This window comes from Lissotriton helveticus, chromosome 7 (assembly GCF_964261635.1).
Source record: "Lissotriton helveticus chromosome 7, aLisHel1.1, whole genome shotgun sequence".
In the NCBI taxonomy this organism is placed as follows: Eukaryota; Metazoa; Chordata; class Amphibia; order Caudata; family Salamandridae; genus Lissotriton; species Lissotriton helveticus.
The window spans coordinates 113,939,415-113,958,466 of record NC_136068.1 but is presented as its reverse complement, the minus strand read 5'-3'; the positions used below and the strand labels follow the sequence as shown (position 1 = coordinate 113,958,466).

Here is a 19,052-nt window from a genome sequence, read left to right as displayed (position 1 = left end):
CAAAGAAGGGGGCAGTGAGGGGAGTGGAGGTGGAGGGAGGGAGGAGTGCAGTGGAGGTTCAGTGAGGGAGGGGAGGGAGGTGCGGGAAGTGGAGGTGCAGGGAGGGAGGGGGTGAGGGGGAGTGAAGGTGGGAGAGTCAAGTTGGAGGTAGAGGGAGGAGGGAGTGGAGGTAGAGGGAGGAGGGAGTGGAGGTGGGGGGAGGAGGGACTGGTGTTGAATAAGGGCACAATTGACGAGCTAGTGTGATATGCCCGAAGCAGAATTGACGTCCTTTAGTGGGGCTGGGATGTTCAGGGTTGGAAAAAAAGGGTGTTGCAGTGTAGAATTGAGGCGCTTTATGGGAGGTGGGCGTGTCCAGGCCTGGTGTAAGAGGATGCAGCAGGGACGCTTGTGGGGCGCTGTAAGAGATGTGTGTCAATGGACGGTTGGGAGGATTGATTAATGTTTGAAGGGCAGCCGCCTAGAGCTCTTGGGGCAGGAATGGGGGCCCTGCAGGTCCATCTTTATTAAAAGAAAGATGTCCGGGCGCTGAGACAATATTTTAGAGATTAGACAAAGGGAAACTCTATAAAACTGGGTTCAAATCGTACAGCAAAATAGCTATTCAACACTTAACTAAAAAGAAAGGCACAGTGTTGGGTCAAAGCACCCTCAATTGGAAAGAAGAAAAAAGGCAAAATAGAAACGTCTACAATGTTCCTGGTAATATACCCATTCTGAAGATGTAAAAAGAAAGTGTCAGTCATAATAACAATGATAAAGCTCATGGTCATCATTGTACTGCAACGTTTTAGAACCCGCTCCAACATTTGCTGTACCTTAAAGTAGCTATCATTTGAGCTAATTAATGAATGTCTTAACACGAGTTCATTGCAACAGGAGCGGCAAAGATTTGCAGCGATAAAACGTACTCATGATATGTGAGGAAATGTGACATCAGGAGCGCATTGCAACAGGAGCTGCAAGACTTGCTGCAATAAAACAGACTCGGGAAATATGAGGAAATGTGACATCTGAAGCGCGGAGATGAAACGAGACAATGGTGCCAGCCAGGAGGGGGCGTTGCCATACCAGCAGCAGGGTGACGCTGACGAGCGTGTGCACTTCTTCTGTCCGTCCATAAGCGTGCACATCTAGCTGCAGAATCCTTATTGATTCCAAAAGGCTCTCGCATGGCGAGAGCAGCGCATGCGCGCTGCTAACGCCAGGCAAGACCTAAAAAGCAAACCATTTCCTCCTCATAGCGTAAATCTAGCAATATGCTCTAGGATGGTATTTTCAGTAACTTATCACAAATAATTTGCTTTCAAGGACAAGATAAATAGCAGAAAGCGGTGCACACTCTAGGCTGGTTTTCTCTATTTATATCATTTTTAAAACTGGAAAAAAAAAAGTTTAAAACTGCATTTCAGGAAGTAGCAGATATTTTACCTTCTAAGACTATCAAAGTAGAATAACACGAATAACAGAAGCTGTGAATATACACTGCACAATATTGTCTCCCCTTGCCTTCCCTACATTTTTACCTGCTAACCGTACTTCCATATTTTGTAGTCCTTCTTTCAACTGCTGATTTCCTGGTTCATGCTTGAGGCCTTCCTCATAGGTTTTTTTGGCCTCTTCAAAACGGTTCAAGAATTCAAGGGCAGCAGCCTTTCTTGAGTATCCCTGATGAGGAGGGAAAAAAGTGAATAGGCCAACCCATAAGATAGTATTTTCAAATGTAATATGCACATCAATCCATTGCTGCAGTCAAATGCTCTGCAATGTAAAAAATAAATTCAAAAATAGAATCCACCAATTTTAACAGGAAATTACCATCAATAACATTTGTTATTTTACATGTGTATTTAATATTCATTTATTTTCTTTAATTAAAGTTACCCACAAGTGTGTGTGTGTGTGTGTGTGTGTGTGTGTGTGTGTGTGTGTGTGTGTGTGTGTGTGTGTACACACACGTATAGGGATTACCTTTTAAATAGATCATTTCATAATAAGATCTGCAATCTATTGCATCATATTTGAGGTTCACTTGTGTGCAAAGAGTTTAGGTTTTCCTGATAAAACGTTATGGTTATAGTTCGTGTAGCCACAACCGGGTTTTTAGACCAAGATCTAGCTTTCTAATTTCAAATTTGGTGTAGATAGAGGTCTGTTCCTCACATGTCTCGATGCTCCATTTACCTGCATTGGTTACATATGACAAAATAGAATCCTGCCTCATTCATAACAATGGTTCAATATTTTGTTTGCTATTTTGAAGGTTGTTACAACAATGCAGATCGGGGAGCATCAGCAGCATAAACAACCAACCCGGTTTGTTATCCCTCATGTCCTCATTGGCAGGTTTCAGGTGAAATTGTTTTCCCACCTCACTTTGCTTCCTTTCCACCCGAGGTTCAACCCTCCACAAGTGAGATCATTTACATTAATAACCATGTTGAACCCGCTGTAGTAGGAACCAGAGAAAGGACTCAGCTCTACCACTACATGCAACATTCCACTCCCTTGTACTGTGTGCAGTGCAAATCACAAAGTTGGAGAGCGGGCCAGCTACAGAGAGCCAGTCTTGCCTTTGACAGAGAGCATGACACCACCCCATGTCGTAAGATCATCTCCCACCTTTTCATCTCTCTTGACAATTATGAATTTCCTCTTCAAGGGTCCATTCCATCCATATGGCTCACCCAGTCTGGCATTTCGGTGGTGGTGGTGGTGGTGGTGGTGGTGGTGATAATGGGTATTTATAAAATGATGTATTTATTATATATTACTCTCTAGTACGTTCTTATATCTCTAACACGGAGATAAACACAATACTTTAGCACACACAAAAAGTAAATAGCACAAAATACACAGTGGACCCTAGGGTCCAAACCATATACTGAGAGTGGTATAAGAACCACGACTCGGATGAAGACAGGGTCGAGAGGATGTAGTAGTGCTGGGGACCCAAAGACCCACCCAAGGGGAGTAGACCGGGACCCACGGAGAGCATGTGCAGAGTCAAAACTGTGTGCTCCGTAAAACTCTATGTGCAAGTCGTGGTTGGATTTTTAATAAGATTATGGACCCTTCCCAGTGGACCCTGAAAAAACCCAGTGGAGAGCCACCCCACCCGTGGATACCCTAGTACCCACGTTAACTAAACCACGGAAGCCAGGTGCGTACGTGTGAAGTGGTGTCGGAAACCGCAGTCGAACCCAATGGAGGACTTCAGGAAAGTGCCGCTGGTGAAGAAGGAATTAGTGTCCGGTGGAATCCTAGGATGGATTCTGGACGAGAGGTACCTGCAAGCAGTGGGGACAGTGTCGATATCACTCAGGAGTGACAAGGAGACTTGTTGGACGAATGCCCTCCGATGTCGGGTGTTACAGGATGGGTGACGAGGACCTTGACTCTTCAGCTTTGAGAACCAGGCGGCGCTGAAGAAGACCAGAAGCTGGGCACGAGCTGTCCCACGAAGAATTCAAAGTGCTGAGGGGTCGGTGTCCGGCAGGAGCACCAACAATCGTTGGCAAACGCAACCACACAGGAATCAAAGAAGGAGCAATGTCTGGACCAGCAAGGTCCAGGGGATTCAACAAAAGCAGGGGAGTCAGGCCATGCCCGAGCAATCAGGGGAGCCCAAAAGAAACAAGTGTGGCCCTCGCGTGGACCCACAGGCCGGAAGCACTGGAATCGGGAGAGGGACCTCTAGCAGCTCATCAAAAGATGCAGGCCACGATGCAGTGTGGCTGAAGATTGTGATCACTGGAGGTTCTCAAGGTTGGGGCTATTTGGAGCCCGAAGATCTCCTTGGAAAGAAGTCAACAAGCCTTTGCAACTGCAAGTTGAGTAGGTGCAGAGGTTTGGTTATTGCACCCCCACAAGGGATACTGGCCTTGGTGAGAGGGCAGGCCTAGAGAGCTGTGGAAAACCACCACCTGTGTTACAGAGCCTTTGGAGTCTAAAGGGGCTCAGGATTAGCAGACCGGTCGACTTAGTTGCGGTGCCTGCGAATGCAGGGGAGTGACTCCTTCACTCCAAGGGAGATTCCTCCAGGTGTCTGACACGCCACAGGCCTTGGAAGGTTCCTGTATGATGCACAGGCACAAGCGATTCAGCAGACTGGAAGGGAGACAAAGTCCGGCCCAAACGAAGTACAGAAAAGTCTGGCCCAAACGAAGTACAGAAATGTCAAGAGTGCCCAGACTGTAGAGGTGGTGTCTGATCGGACTCTTATCCCATGACGAATCTAGGGACCTACATCCAGGTAATCCCTTAAGTACCCTAGGGAAAGGGTTGGGAAGATACAGGGGAGGGTCTGGACAGGGTTGAGGTTACTCCCATGTGCTTTGTCCAGTTTTGCGCCAGATTAGGAGCCAACGGCTCCCAGAACTGGTTTGACCTGGACTATACGCAGGGACACCAAGTGTGCCCCTCATGCAGGCTTTCTGGTATTGAGAAGGACACCCACCCAGACCCAATACACTATATCGGGACTGGTCACACCTCCATGTGACCGAATGCCTATTTTTCCACCTTACTCTGCTCGAGCTTGGCCCAGCAACAGGAAGGCAGAAATGTGTCTATTGTCTACAGCGACCATTTTGTGCTGTCCGGGTCTAGAAGGTTGGCACCGGGAACACTGGGAGCCTAATGAAGGGCTCTTCCAGTGCTTGGAATCATACCTCCCACACCATTTACAGTGTGGGGGTATGATTCCAACATGTTTGACACCAAACATGATACGATTAGTTAGACGTTTGAGATGGTCATCGCGTATTAGCGGTGCCCCTCTATATAGTATATGGCTGCTTCACTGACACCCCGGGAGAATGCACTCCATAGGCTGCAGGGGTGTCCTGCTCATGCAGGAGCACCCTCTCACTGAGATTCAGCATCCTGCCTTCAGGATTCCAATGGCCTGCTACAGGGGTTACATATAGGTTTTAAGTGCAGTGACCTTCAGCTATAGGAAACCTATACCTGCAAGCACCAACTTATACAGGCTGCAATGGCAGGCCTGTAGTTCCATTTTGCATGGTCTCCCATGGGTAGCATAATGCATGCTTCAGCCCATGGAGACCTCTGGGGTAGCTACGCCTGGTGTACCTTAGTACCATATACTAGGTTCTGGTAAGAGTAACCCAGTATCCAATATGGGGTTGTAACTAGGCACTACACAACAATTTAGGCAGAAAGCAGATCGACGGGGGTCCTGATTCGCAGGATCACAGTCAGACTAGTCAAATACAGCATCACATCAAGCAAAAAGTGGGGGTAACCATAGAAGCAGATCCTACTCTCCTACAATAGAGGATCTGTGAATACCGCAAACTGATGAGTCGACAGTGCTCTCCCAGAGTTTGCAGAGGTCCAGCAAACTTCTTCCGCGTGCCACATTTGAAGTGAAGTATCAATAGCTGGCGTATGTGGAGTCAAAGTGCAACTCCAGCCAGTACGAGACTGTCGAAGGAAGTGAAGGTCACGTGGAAAGTTTCATTGATCATTGGTCAGAAAATTGCCAATATAATAGAAATAAGAAGTGGGCGCCACAGCATAACAGCAGTCATTCATACAGTAGGAGAACATCACCAGCAGTTTCAACCAGGTATATAAAGCACAACAAGTGGAGACAGTAAATTGCAAAGTAATGTTGCGATTAGAAGTCGACAGATGCAAAGGCGTGTTGAAAGGCCGTATAAACCGGATTCAGAAAGTGCAATGCGTGGTGAAAGCCAGGAGCAAGAAAACACCAAGTTGAAGTAGATGAGCGCAACGACTTGCAAAGAGGCAAAGATCATCCAGGTGTGAGAAAGTGTAAAGAAACGTGTAGTGTATTGTACCTCAGATATAAGAAATTAACATTTACTTACCAAAACCACGAGAGTAAAGAGTCATCCAACCTCAGCGTCAGACACAGTAACCCACGTGTAAGCACAGGGGTTGTACTTAAAAGGATATCGAATCCTGCCAAACCGATAAAGGAACCAAGAAGGGAGGACGAATAGTGCAATTTGTCAGCTCTTCCATGACTGCTGAAGCGTGTTGGATAAGGCGCCGCCGCCTTCCTAAAATCACCGTTGCCAAGAAGCAGAATATCGGCGCCCGATGGACTGCCTGGATTGAAAACTGAGAACTTTATTTGTTGATTCGCTGGATGAAGTAGCGGATAGAAAGATTAAATATCTCAAAAATACAGTTGCGATGGAGTGCAAGTGATAAAGAAAATGCCAAGAGCTGAAGAAACTACATACCGTCAAATTAAAGAGTCGTATTTCAAATTCAATCCAATGCAGCACGTGGATTACGAAAGGTACATTTCAAACCAAGAGAGACATATGTGAGAAATAAAGACATGTAAACCAAAATCCGTGCATGTCATATTTCTTCTACATGCTACTAGGCTGAAGAAGACGCTACACCTAGAACAGGTCATGAGCAATGACGGCAGAGCTGCATCTCCATACGACCCCTTGAGCAGTCGTTTCTCCCAGATATTATCTTCCATCTAGTGTGCAGAATATTGTATAGGAGCTGCATAGTAGTACATCTCAAGGTCAGAGAGACAGAGTCCTCCCTCGTCTTGATTGAGCTTCAGGGTTTTCAGGGACACTATTGTGCTTTCCACCCCAAACCAAAGTGTGGAGCAGGCTGTTCACCTGTTTAAAAGTGGACAGAGCTACAGAACAGTGTTCTGATAGTGTATATAGGCAGTGCCAATCTTTGCGATGGCCACCTGGGTCATGGAGCGTGGTCCAAAAGCTTTTAGAATTGGGCAACCCGTCGAAGATTCTGCCCATGTTGTATGTATATGGTTTCTCCACCATCAGCGCAACCATAATACTCAAGTATCAAGGCATTCCGGGACCATTGGTTGCTCCAGTAACATTTTCCATCAAGCCACTGATCTACGTGCCCTCCCCCATGCGCAGTACAACAGCATGGGTGAGTGGAACAGATAAGAACCTGCCAAACTATTGAGCAGTGGACACTCCTCAAAACATCTACTATGGTCATCAGCATCCGACAAAATGGATCTAGATATTATGGGCAAGGGAGAGGCTGGAGTATTCCCTCTTTGCTTTATAGGTCTACCTGTCTCACGTTGGAAGTTACCTCCAATCCCAATACTTTTAAGTGTACATGGCTCCTATGGCTAACCTCACCAGGAGCTGGGGACTAGACATCATATCATATACTGATGACACAACTTATCATTTCAGTCAGGAAAGAAGTGGACACCTGTAAGGAGAGCCCAGTGGGCTACCCGTTGGTGGTCATCTAAGTGGTTGCAAAAACACTGACTAAAGTTAAATGGGACAAAACAGAGGTCATCTTGTATGAAAAAGCAAACCGTTTAGATAAACATGTGGTGGGTCAGTTGACTGGGCACCTCCCGATACCTACCAAATCTGGCCATCATTACTCATGAAACAAGTGACAAGTTTAATGTGGTTTGTGGAGTCTGCTAAGGCCTACTGAGGATGAGCCGACAATCTTAAAACGGGTTCCCATAGCTGTAGAAAGATTATAGAACCTCACTATATGTTAGAATGGCCATTTGTTTTCAAAGCTGCATAGCATTCAATTAGGGACTCTGCTCTGCCTCCGCCAGTCTGAACAAGCTTCACTGGATGCTAATGAGGAAGCAGGCAGTCTTTATATTACTCTGCATTACTCACAGGGCTGTTTATAGCATGGACGCTCTGGTCATCCGGAACAAGGTCCAGAAATATATACCAACTAGTAATCTTCAGTCTAGTGGCTCTAACTCTGTTGTGCTGAAAATCGAGTTTCCAAACCCAAATGGGGTGGGGAGAGTGACGACATTTTCCCACTTGGCAGCTACTCATTAGAACGGTCTTCCACCTTATTTGAGAGCGATCTCCAAGCTTCTCCCATTCTACAAGAGGCTAGCAACTTTTCTATATGAAAAGTAGTCCATCATTTACCTCGTTATAATGTTCCCCTCCATTTTGTAGGTCAGCCTTAGTGCTATGAATGAAAAAATAAATGGATACCTCAGTAAAGGCCACCATCATGCATGGCTTTTTGTTTACTTTCAGTTTGTGTTTCTCAAACTCTCCATCTAAGATGCAAACAATCAGTCCGGATTAAGTGAATCCTACTTACTGCTCATTTTGCACTGCAACTGATCTATACACCAGTCACAGTGCGAAATGTAGGTGGGGTGTTAAAGAAGAAAATAAGTTACCTACCTGTAACTGTGGTTTTCCAGTATTGGTATCTTTTATAGATTCACATGCTGGAATCATTACAGGTCGTTGAAATGGGAATCTCACATTAAAACTGTCCGAGTCTGGTGGCTCAGTGGACTAATGCATCCATTGCAGGGGCCTGTGTTCAACCTCATGGTCACAGGTTCAAATCCCGGCGTGCCCACTCAGCCTTTCATCCATCTGAGGTCGATAAAATTAGTATTCTTGAGTTGGGTAACAATGAACATCTATTATTCAGCGCCAAGAGACCTCTGGGTGAACGAGCGCTTTACAAATACACGTTATGTTATAAACCAGAAACTAGTATAATGTTAAACATAGCCTAGAAAGGCTATAGAACCTTCACTTTAGTAACCTATCCCATATCTAGCACCCTCTAGAACAGTCCCCTCAGATTTTCGAGCATTAATGTGAACATGAAAGAGCATAAAACTATTACGGTGAGTCGTTCAGGGGAGAAAGATTTGTTTCATGTCCATCAAATACACCAATACTGAAGAACCAGAGTTGCAGGTAACCAACTTGCTTTTTTCTCCCGTATTGGATCTTTCATTGACACTTTAATCTGATTAAATAGCAGGTGTGCATGTGTGTATAAAGTATGCCCACACCCCACTCCTCCAACATCAGCAATTATAAACATGCAGAAAATAACAGCGAATTGGAGGCGGACATCATGGCAGAGAAGGCATCCGCAGCCATGGGTCAGATGCAATCAGGCAAGGAACAACAAACAAACAGATTCATGATTGAATGGTTTCAGAAACGGAATAGGAGGATGGTGGCCCCTTTACTGCAGCCTGCATTAGGGGATCACAGGAGGGTGAACTTCGGGAGGAAATGTGCTTAACAACGGTGGTGCTTATCCCAAAGGCGGGGAAGCTCCAAGATAGGTGTGAATCATATAGGTCCATATCGCTGCTGAAAGCAATCATTAAAATCCTGGCCAAACTCCTAGCAAACAGACTGAGAACTATGATATTGGAGCTTGTGCACCACGACCAGAATGGCCAGGCCGCTCAAAGCTCAATTTGAGCCAGCCGCACAAAACGATAGGGGACTCATCTGTGGGAAGAGTAGTAGCTTTGATGGACGCGACTAAGGCCTTTGAGACAGTGGAGTGGCCATATCTATTTGAGGTACTGGCCAAGAAGGGCTTCCGCCCGAATATATCAGATGAGTTCAGCTACTGTATGACAGAATGAAGGCAAACGTGCGAGTACAAAGCAGGATGCGCCAAGGGTGTCCACTCTCACCATTGTTGTTTGCGCTGGCACCAGAGGTCTTAGCAGAGTGGGTCCGGATAGATGCTCAGTTTGGGGCTGGCCAAAAAGAGGCAGAAGAGATGAATGCATATCTTTATATGCAGACATCTTATTGGATTTGACAAATGTGGGCCAGTCACTAGAACGGTTGTGGGCCATATTCCATGTATGTGGGGACCATTCTGGGTTTTCCATAAACTGGCATAAGTCATTGCTGTGCTTGATGGGGAGCTGGTATTGGGGAAAAGTGCGTGCTCTGCTGCTTTGGCTTGAACCAGAACTATTTAAATATCCGGATCACCAAGAATGCAATCTCACATTAAGATACAAACCTAGGACCCCTAATGAAAACACTGAAGCAGGACGTGAAGCATTGGTAGGCATTGCCGCTCTCGTTGTAAGGGAAGGCAGGATGTTTCAAATGATGGCACTCTCCAGGTTTTTGTACGTCCTCGCCAATGCAACGTTTCAGACTGTTTTTTTTTGCCAGAGTTTGCATGCTCGTCCTGCTTTGGGCTAGAGAATATCCCCATATTACATCAAGGGTCCTACAGAGATCTAAATACAGGGGGGGGGCATAGTTCTACCCATTGTTCGGAGATACTATGAAGCGGCACAGGTGAGCGTAGTCAATCAGTGTGAATATACGGTTTTAGAGGACCCGGCATTCCAGCAGGACAGGAATGGGGGGGGAAAGGATCTACCTACATGCTCTGTACGTGGGCAAGGTTTAGTTACTTACCTGTAATCCTAGTTCTCTTCCAGGGGTATCCTCATCAAAGTCATAAGCATTAGAATATTCCCGCCCATGCGCGGGACCCCGGAAACACTATATTATATGTGCCCCACATATATATACATATATATATACATATATATACATATACATACATACATACATACATACATACATATATATATATATACCTCCAACTCTCCACTTAGTGCCTCCTGCACGGGAAAGTTCGCGGACAACCCAAATCAGCACTCGAGGCAAGATGTAAGGTACGCTTCTTTTATTTCATAAGGTGGGTAAAAATCATCAGACGCGTTTCGGGCACGTCCGTGTATATATATATATATATATATATATATATATATATAAATATATAAAAAACAAGCAATTGCAGCCAAAATAACCATAGAGCTGGATTATGCTGTAAAGAATTTCCACCATACATGAAACATATGCATTAGAAACATGAGAAACAACATCAAAGATTGCTTTGAAACTGTTTTAATGCTGAAAAAGCAGTAGAAATTCTTACTATATCCTGAAAGAATAGAAAGCTCCCAGGCTGCATTGCAAACACACAGTCTAAAAGACTGAAAAGCTAACCTGTAGCTGCATGCTACAAAAAACTGACACCGTGCCTTTAAGGCACTCATGACCCCCAGTATCCCATCATGCCTCAGGGGTGACAGTTGGGTCAGTTGTTCTTTTCAGAGACTGAAAAACCATGGAAACAAATAGGTTAACAATATCTCTAAAGTACTAAAGATCCTTTGCCTGGGGAGGCGGGTGGGTTGCTTATGACTTTGAGGTGGATACCCCTGGAAGAGAACTAGGATTACAGGTAAGTAACTAATCCTTCTCTTCCAGGGGATCCTCATCAATAGTCATAAGCATTAGAATAGAATAGCGAGCCTCACCTCATCTCCCTGCGGGCAAAGGAGTAACAATACAGTAATAACATTACTAAGCCTAGAAAAACTAAGCTTGTACAGGCCGCAGACTACCCAAATAGATTCCTCAAAGAGGCTTATCCTACTTGAGTATCAGTCTTGGAATCAGATTCTAGGCAGTAATGCCTTGTTAAGGTATGAACTGATCTCCAGGTTGCAGCCTTGCAAATCTCGGACATAGGGACATCATGTAGGAAAGCTACTGTTGCCGCTTTCCCCCTAGTAGAGTGAGCTTTAGGTGACAAAAGCAAGGGCTTGCCTGCAAGCTGACAAGCCAATTTAATACAGGAGATGATCCATCTGGAGATGGATCTTTTGGCAGCTGGAAAACCCGTCCTCAGTGGACCGTAGTTGATAAACAATTGGTCCGTCTTTCTACTCTCCTTGGTCTTTTCCAAATAAAATTTAAGGACTCTTTTGAGATCTAAAGAGTGCAGCGACCGCTCAGCTGGGGTCGTAGGGTTTGGAAAAAAGGAAGGAAGAGAAATAGACTGATTTATATGAAAATCAGAGACAACCTTAGGTAAAAAGGATGGATGCGCCCTCAAGACTACTCTGTTGTGATGGAAAACAGTGTAGGGTTCTTTTGTACACAGCGCCTGTATCTCACTGACTCTGCGCGCTGAAGTAATTGCGACTAGAAAAGCTGCCTTCCACGAGAGGTGTTGCAAGGAAGATCTGTGGATGGGTTCAAAGGGGGGGGCCCATCAACTTACACAACACTAGGTTTAATTCCCACGGAGGAGAAGGGTTTCTCTAGAACTACAACCTAGACTAGCATTGCTGGGCATCTGGGGACCGCTGGATCATTGCTACTACCAGAAGCACCTGGTGAATTTAGGTTGCATGGTGGCAAAACAAGATATTGCTCAGAAATGGCGCTCTGGGATCTGCTCGCCCAACCACACACCATACATGGAAGCTAGTAATGGATTACCGTAAATTTATGGAAGAGAAAGTGCACAAAGGAAGAGGATGCCTGGGGAATGTTTGAAAAGATCTGGGCAGGGCGGGATGTAGGCGCACGATGCGGGGGTGAAAACAGATAACCATCGCAATGAGAGGGTAAATAAATTTGGAATGAATTTTGGATTTGTTCTTAGGATAGCTCAATCTATCCTGAATAGCATAAGAAGGAGAACATTCCGATTCCTCCCCTTGCTGAGGTGAGTGCTAATTAAAGCACCATTTCTAGAAAGAAATTTAATTTCTGCCTTGTGAAAGAGTTTGAATGGGCTTTTCATTAACTCAAAGTGCTGTACTCAATTGCTAGAAGGGGGAGGATGCTTTGAGGATACACGATAAAAAGTCATTAGAGAAACTCTTGGATGAGTCTGTTAGACCATATTGAGTGTGTTGTAGAAGAAATGGGATATTGCTGCCAAATGTACTTTAACGGAAGCATGAGTGAGACCCGTCAGTGTCAGATGTGACAGGCAAGGTAGCATCTCCTCTGGTGAAGATGAAATAGGAGGTGGTACTGAATATTTACACCAGAGACGAAAACGCTTCCATGTGAAACGAAGTTCAGTTAGTTCTAGCCACAGGATGGCCAAAGGTCTGATTTTAGTCCAAATTTGTTGAAAAGACTTGGACTTTTATTGCTTGTCTTCTATGCAGCTTGGTGAGAAGGAGCTTTTACTAAATAATTGTCTAGGTATGGAAAGACTTGTTTATTGAAACCCTCCTATATCCTCTAGTGGAGGAACAACAGGTTGTGGCACTGGTGGTGGTGGAAGAGGAATCATCCAACTCAGTAGCAACTTCTTGTCCCTAACGTCTCCTTCCTCTCTTTCTTCATCCGTAGACACACGATCATCTTCTGGAATAGCTTTGAATATGGCGTGCCCCTTTGAGACGTTGCAGACGGTAAATTATGAGGCGTTTGATAAGTTGATGAATCTACTTGCAGAGATTGAGCAGGTTTCGTTATTTGTCTAGGTGAAGTTGTTGCCAAGAAGTTGGAAATCTTTTGTAATAATCTGTAAGCATTAGCCTTAGGTCTGCAACTAGTGCTTTTGGCATACATAACATATCCTCTTGGTATTGATGTTGGGAATAAGATTGATACTCATCCGTATATTGTACTCCTTGTCCCTCTTGTTGAGGAGAGTAATATTCCTGACCATATTATTAATCTCCATCATTTTGCTGGTATTTGACGTGTAGCTCTGATGGACTACGAGCTACACCACACAGCCCTTCATCGCCAGAATCATCCTCATCTAGAAGATGACTAGGGGGAAGTGGAGATACCTTATTTGGAGAGGTATGTTCTCGGCAATGACCTCATACGTTTTGTCATCTACAGGATTTGGTTGTAGAGCATGTTATAACTAACGCCACTTTTACCATTGATGGCATTGTTGCCGTCGACCATGTGGCTTTAGAAGTCAGCGAACGGACGAAAATCACTGCAGTCCCAGGCGTCTATGTTGTTGGGTGTGTTGTAGACTATTTTGTCGTCAGTGTTGTCATTGACGACGCATACATTTTTTTTAAATTTCAACAGTACCCGAGTAGTTTAGTAGGTTCAGATTTTGACATATGATTTTTCTGAGGAGAATTTTTTTATGCTTATGCAAATGGTTTTCAGAATATTTTCAACCTTTAAAGACCAACGGTAGGTGTTTTTCAAAGCGATTGTTAGAAATTCTTAGAGAAGTTGGCCTTTTCACCTCCCTCACTTCTGAACTTTTTGAGCAGATACAGAAGAAGGTAAGGGTGGGCGAAATATTTAGTTCCGCTTGCAGAATTTTGAATACTACGCGTTACTCTCGTAATAAGGATATTTGACGTGCTCGGTTTTTTTCTTTGTAACTGCAGAATTCTGCAGTCAAATTCAAAGTTCGCCAATCTCTGTTGAGAAGTCCTCTTTTTTTATTTTTATTTTAAAGGCAAGTCCGACACTGCAGGCATTCAGATTTCTCTAGCAGATGGTAGGCGGTTGATAGTACAGAGTGTACTAATGGAAATCCCGTATTTTAAAAAATATAGTTTGAATGAGTAGAGGTCAGGGAAGACTCCCTTCACACAAAGTGTAGAGGAAAACCTGGAGGGAAGGAAGCCTCTGAGGGGAGGAGTGTGCTAGAGGTTGCTGCAGCCTAACTGGTTGGGGTGTGGTTCTTTTAAAAGACAGGGATGTTACTAAAGTGAAGGTTCTATAGCTGTTCCAAGCTATGTTTAACATTGTACTGTTTTCTAGTTTTACCGTGGGACTCACATTCAGAGTGAAGGGGAATAATTCAAGCATGTGAATCTATGAATGTTCCAATACTGGAGAATCAGTGTCCAAAACACAGAGGCTGCTTTGCATTGGGAGAGTCGATTGGGCCTGTAATCTATTACTGAAAAAAAGTATTTTTTAAACTAACCAATTTTGGAACATCGGGGCTCCCTCACACTAGGTCTAAAACAGAAAATCTGTTAGTTAGACCCTTTGAGGCAAGTTGAGGCGTGTGCTACTCTACCTCAATGAGCAGAGTTCAGGTCTTAATGGCTGGTTTCAACTTTTAGCGCATGTTTATACTTCTAAGCAAACACCGACTATAGAAAATTCTGTTGAATAATTCAAGTATACGGATTTATGAAGAATCTAATGCTGGAGAATTATTTTTCCACCAGGAACTACCTTCTCAGACCACATGACAGATACTTTCATAATAGATGTGCTGCCTATAAGATTACCGCCGATTTCAGTTAAATTAGTCTCAGAAAAACTTTTGCATCCCAAACATTTTACAACTCTAAACAGTACATCTAGCTGTGATTTTTTTTTTGTTCCAGTGGCCAACACCATTTCTTTTCTAGGTCAGACTGATAATATCTCAAATCAGTACTATTTAAACAAGCATGGTGAAGAATTTTGACAGCTTGATCCTCAGATGCTCAATGCTTCTGGCGTTGACCTGTTGCAAAGAATATCAAAATCACAGCGGTATGTTCTTTATTTGGAAAGCATACATTCTGCAGAATGCTTAGGGGATGGCTTGGGGAGGGGGTATGAAAGGGCGTTGGGGGAGGGGGTATGAAAGGGCCATAAACAATTCAGTTCACCACCTCATCTTCTACAATCGATATTACACAAATATCTGAAGAATAGGGATCTGAAGAATCTTAACCCCTCCACACTACCTCCCCACATCGGCAACCTCCTCCTTCCCCCTTCAGGTGCCTCAGATGTTCAATCACTGACTGACCACTACCTTGACTCTATGAATACAATAGTCAATGAAGTCGCCCCTCTGCAACTGAAGAGAGTCTCCACCAAAATTTCTAACCCCTGGTATGATGACAGGCTCAATGACGAAAGGCGTAATATGCGAATGGCAGAGCGCACCTGGAGATCGGACCCTTCAGCACTGCATCTCAAAAAGCTTAGGAACAAGAGAAATGCCTACTTTAGGAAAATAAAGCGCACAAAGTCTGTCTTCTTCAGCCGCCAGTTGGACCAAGCGAAGAACAGGCCAAGAAAGCTGTTCGAACTAATCAAGACCCAAACAAAGGCACAACCCACGCAATCAAACAGCACAACAAAGGACACCCCACACTGTGAAGCCTTCTCTGCTTTCTTTAAACTAAAGACTGACAACATAAGAAATGACCTCATCATGGATGTAAGCCGATACCCCAAACACACCAGAAAGGCAGGCACTCAACCTAAAAACAAGGCATCCTGGCAGTACTTCGATACCTATTCGGAAGAAGCAATACACAAACTGCTCTGCACCTTGAAGCCCTCTAATCACCTCACAGACCCTCTACCTGCTAATGCGGTAAAAGACTTTATCCCCCTGCTACTCCCTCTCTGGACCAAGATCATCAACAGCTCTTTACAACAAGGCCACATTCCAGACTCCCTTAAGGTGGGGCAAGTCACGCCTATACTCAAGAAACCTACAGCTGATCCGTCTGACCTAAACAACTATCGGCCCATCACCAATATCCCCACACTGGCCAAACTGCTGGAGAAATGTGTCCAACTCCAACTAACAAAACACATTGATCAATTTGACCTCCTCAACCCTCATCAATCAGGCTTCAGAGCGAAACATAGCACTGAAACAGCTATGACACACATAATTGATGACGCCCTCCAAATTCTGGATCGCAATGAGTCCTGCCTCCTCATCCTTCTTGACCTCTCGTCTGCATTTGACACGGTCAAACATGAGAATTTGCTGGAGCTGCTAAGTACTAGAATGGGGTAATCGGGAACTGTTCTCAAGTGGTTTTCGTCCTTCCTTCACAACCGGTCCCAGAGGTTCAAGATTGACAATGTGCTATCTACGCCTGTAGATCTAGGTGTCCCACAAGGATCCACCCTCTCCCCTACACTGTTCAACCTCGTTATGGAACCGCTCGCCACCTTGCTTCAAGCATCCAATGTACAATTCCATATGTACGCCGATGACACACAACTCTATCTAAAGTTACAATCCCCGGAAGATATCAAACATCTGAATTCCACGCTTATTAACACCCAAGCTTGGCTGGCCGATAATCACCTCAAACTAAATGCTCTGAAAACTGAGTTCCTACTCATCTCACCCCCGACGAAAATCTCCACCATCCAAACCTGGCTCAACAACCTAACAGCACTCAATGTCCAACCTACCATCGTGGACTCGGCGAAATCCCTAGGCATCACACTCGACGCCAAGCTCAACATGCAGCAGCACGTCAGCAAAGCCACAAAAGCAGCTGATTTCCAAATTAACACACTGAGGAAAATTAAACCCTTCCTCCCGGCCAAAGACTTCCAAACTGCTGTACAAGCTTTAGTCATCCCTCGAATAGACTATGGAATTGTGGCACTCAGCGGTCTCCCGCTATCAACAACAGCACCCTTAAGAGCCTCCCTGAACGCTGCCGCGAGACTCATCACCGGCTCTAGAAAGCACTCGCACATATCCCCAGACCTAAAGTCTCTAAAATGGCTGCCTTTTGAAGCCAGAATACAGCTAAAAATTGCAGTTATGACACACGCGGCCGTGCACCACAAGGCACCTAACTACCTCGCTCAAAAGCTGTCTTTATCAGGAGGTTCGAGATCCAATAGGAGCACAAAAAATCTTCTCCTGAAACCCCGCAGATTCCGGAAAGTGAAAACCTACAAGCGCTCCTTCTCTGGGATGGCTCCCCGGATCTGGAATGCGCTCCCTCCTGAAACCAGGCTGATCTCCTCCACTGCACTCTTCAAGAAAGAGGTGAAAACCATCCTTCTGGCCAAGATCTCCTGATCGTTATAGATGTTGGTACAGAGACTCTGCACTGATGTGTATCACTGCTCACCCTATCCCCTGGCACTATATTCTACTTGTTGGGGGCACTACTGCGCTACTTTCTTACTACCGACCAAGATATGATACACGTTGGTTTACTGATCCACCTGTACACCTCTGTAGTGTGAACAATGACCTGTGCTGTTCCTATATTACTCCCTTACCTGATTGTATATGGATTGGTTTTATGTATGTTTTTATTATCCATGTTATTACCATGTTATTGACTATTATACTGTCTCCCATTATCTCTGTTGACTCCTACTGCCCCTTCCCTGTCTTTGTGAAGCGCTCTTATATCTGTAAGGATCCTGTTCGCGCTATATAAAACTTTGAATAAATAAATAAATAAATAAATAAAATCTTTCCACAATGGCAAGGAATAGCAAATGCCAAAGTTTCGTCTCTAGATATAGCTTTCCAGGGAAAATATACTAAAAGGATTTAATAAAAGCAACCCATATACACTAGTCTAATACGTACAGTATTCATTGTAATGCCATTTTATTAAACACCATCATGAATTAGAAAAGAGCACCATGTAGCGGGAGAAACTACCGATTATAAAAAGGAACATGCATAAGCAAATATCTTCAACCCAGCCGTTTCTACCATGGATTCTTCATTCATGCCTTACTTAATGTGAGCCAGTGGGGGTCAGCTGCACTAGATTTTCTGCAGCAGCTATTTACCGAGCGCAGAAGTGGGAAAACACACAGATCAGAAAGACCGAGGAAGAGAAAGACAGAAAACCAGTCACAAAGGAAGAAAGCAGGAACCTGCAAAAGTGAGATAAAGGAGCACAGTGTTTTTGGTCGTGGATTAAAGAGGCATGAAGTGGATTTAAGCCTTTTAGCCTTGGTTTTTGGCATGCCGACAGGTAATTGCACTGGCCTCTTAGAAGTGCTTCACACACAGGCACTTGCTTTTCCAAATTCAGCACTGCGCCCATTCCCCATCTCTAATTCTCACACATTCTTTAAGCTCAAGATTGTTAATAAGATACGCAATTGCTTGATGGATAATACTAAAAGTTGTCAACTTTCTCTTCCAATATTTAAAGTCAAGGATTGCCCTCTGCGAGAAACAAATCATGAAACTGTTTCTTGCACTTACAACATTTATTATTTTAGAATGCAGCAAAAGATTTGAGAAAATAGGGACTGGCACCATCAAATGGGATTCCAAGTCACCATGTACATTTTCTGTATGGCTACAATGTCTGCCATGAGTACACCTCCAGTGTTGTCACCAGCTGAACAAATTAACCACACACCATAACAAGCATTGGCAAAGCCAGTAGGTCTCACCTATGGGCAAGCTACTAGCTTTGGCAACTGGCAGGGCGGGGGATAAAAGGATGATTTTAAAAAGAGCCTATGAAGCCATTTGCGCTTGCCACTTAGTGGTACTCTTTTTCCTTCTCTCTGGAGCAGAAAGAACAGACAGGGCCGGCGGGAGGTGGGAAGAAACAGAGACTGAGTGGGGAGAAGGTAAAAAAAAAAAAAGCACAATTACGCAATGCTTTTTTCTGAACAAATAGTACCTTAATCACATCGCGAACAGCAGAAGGCCAGCAGAGGGACACT

At 44.5% G+C, this 19,052-nt stretch overlaps 1 protein-coding gene across 1 annotated transcript in view; it reads right to left on the bottom strand.

Annotated features, from left to right (window-relative positions):
- Positions 1 to 19,052, bottom strand: part of STIP1 (stress induced phosphoprotein 1) — a 199,906-nt gene that overhangs the window by 139,180 nt on the left and 41,674 nt on the right. The window contains exon 3 of the mRNA XM_078651644.1: positions 1,527 to 1,668. Coding sequence (XP_078507770.1) covers positions 1,527 to 1,668 — 142 coding nt within the window. The remainder of the gene's footprint in view (positions 1 to 1,526; positions 1,669 to 19,052) is intronic.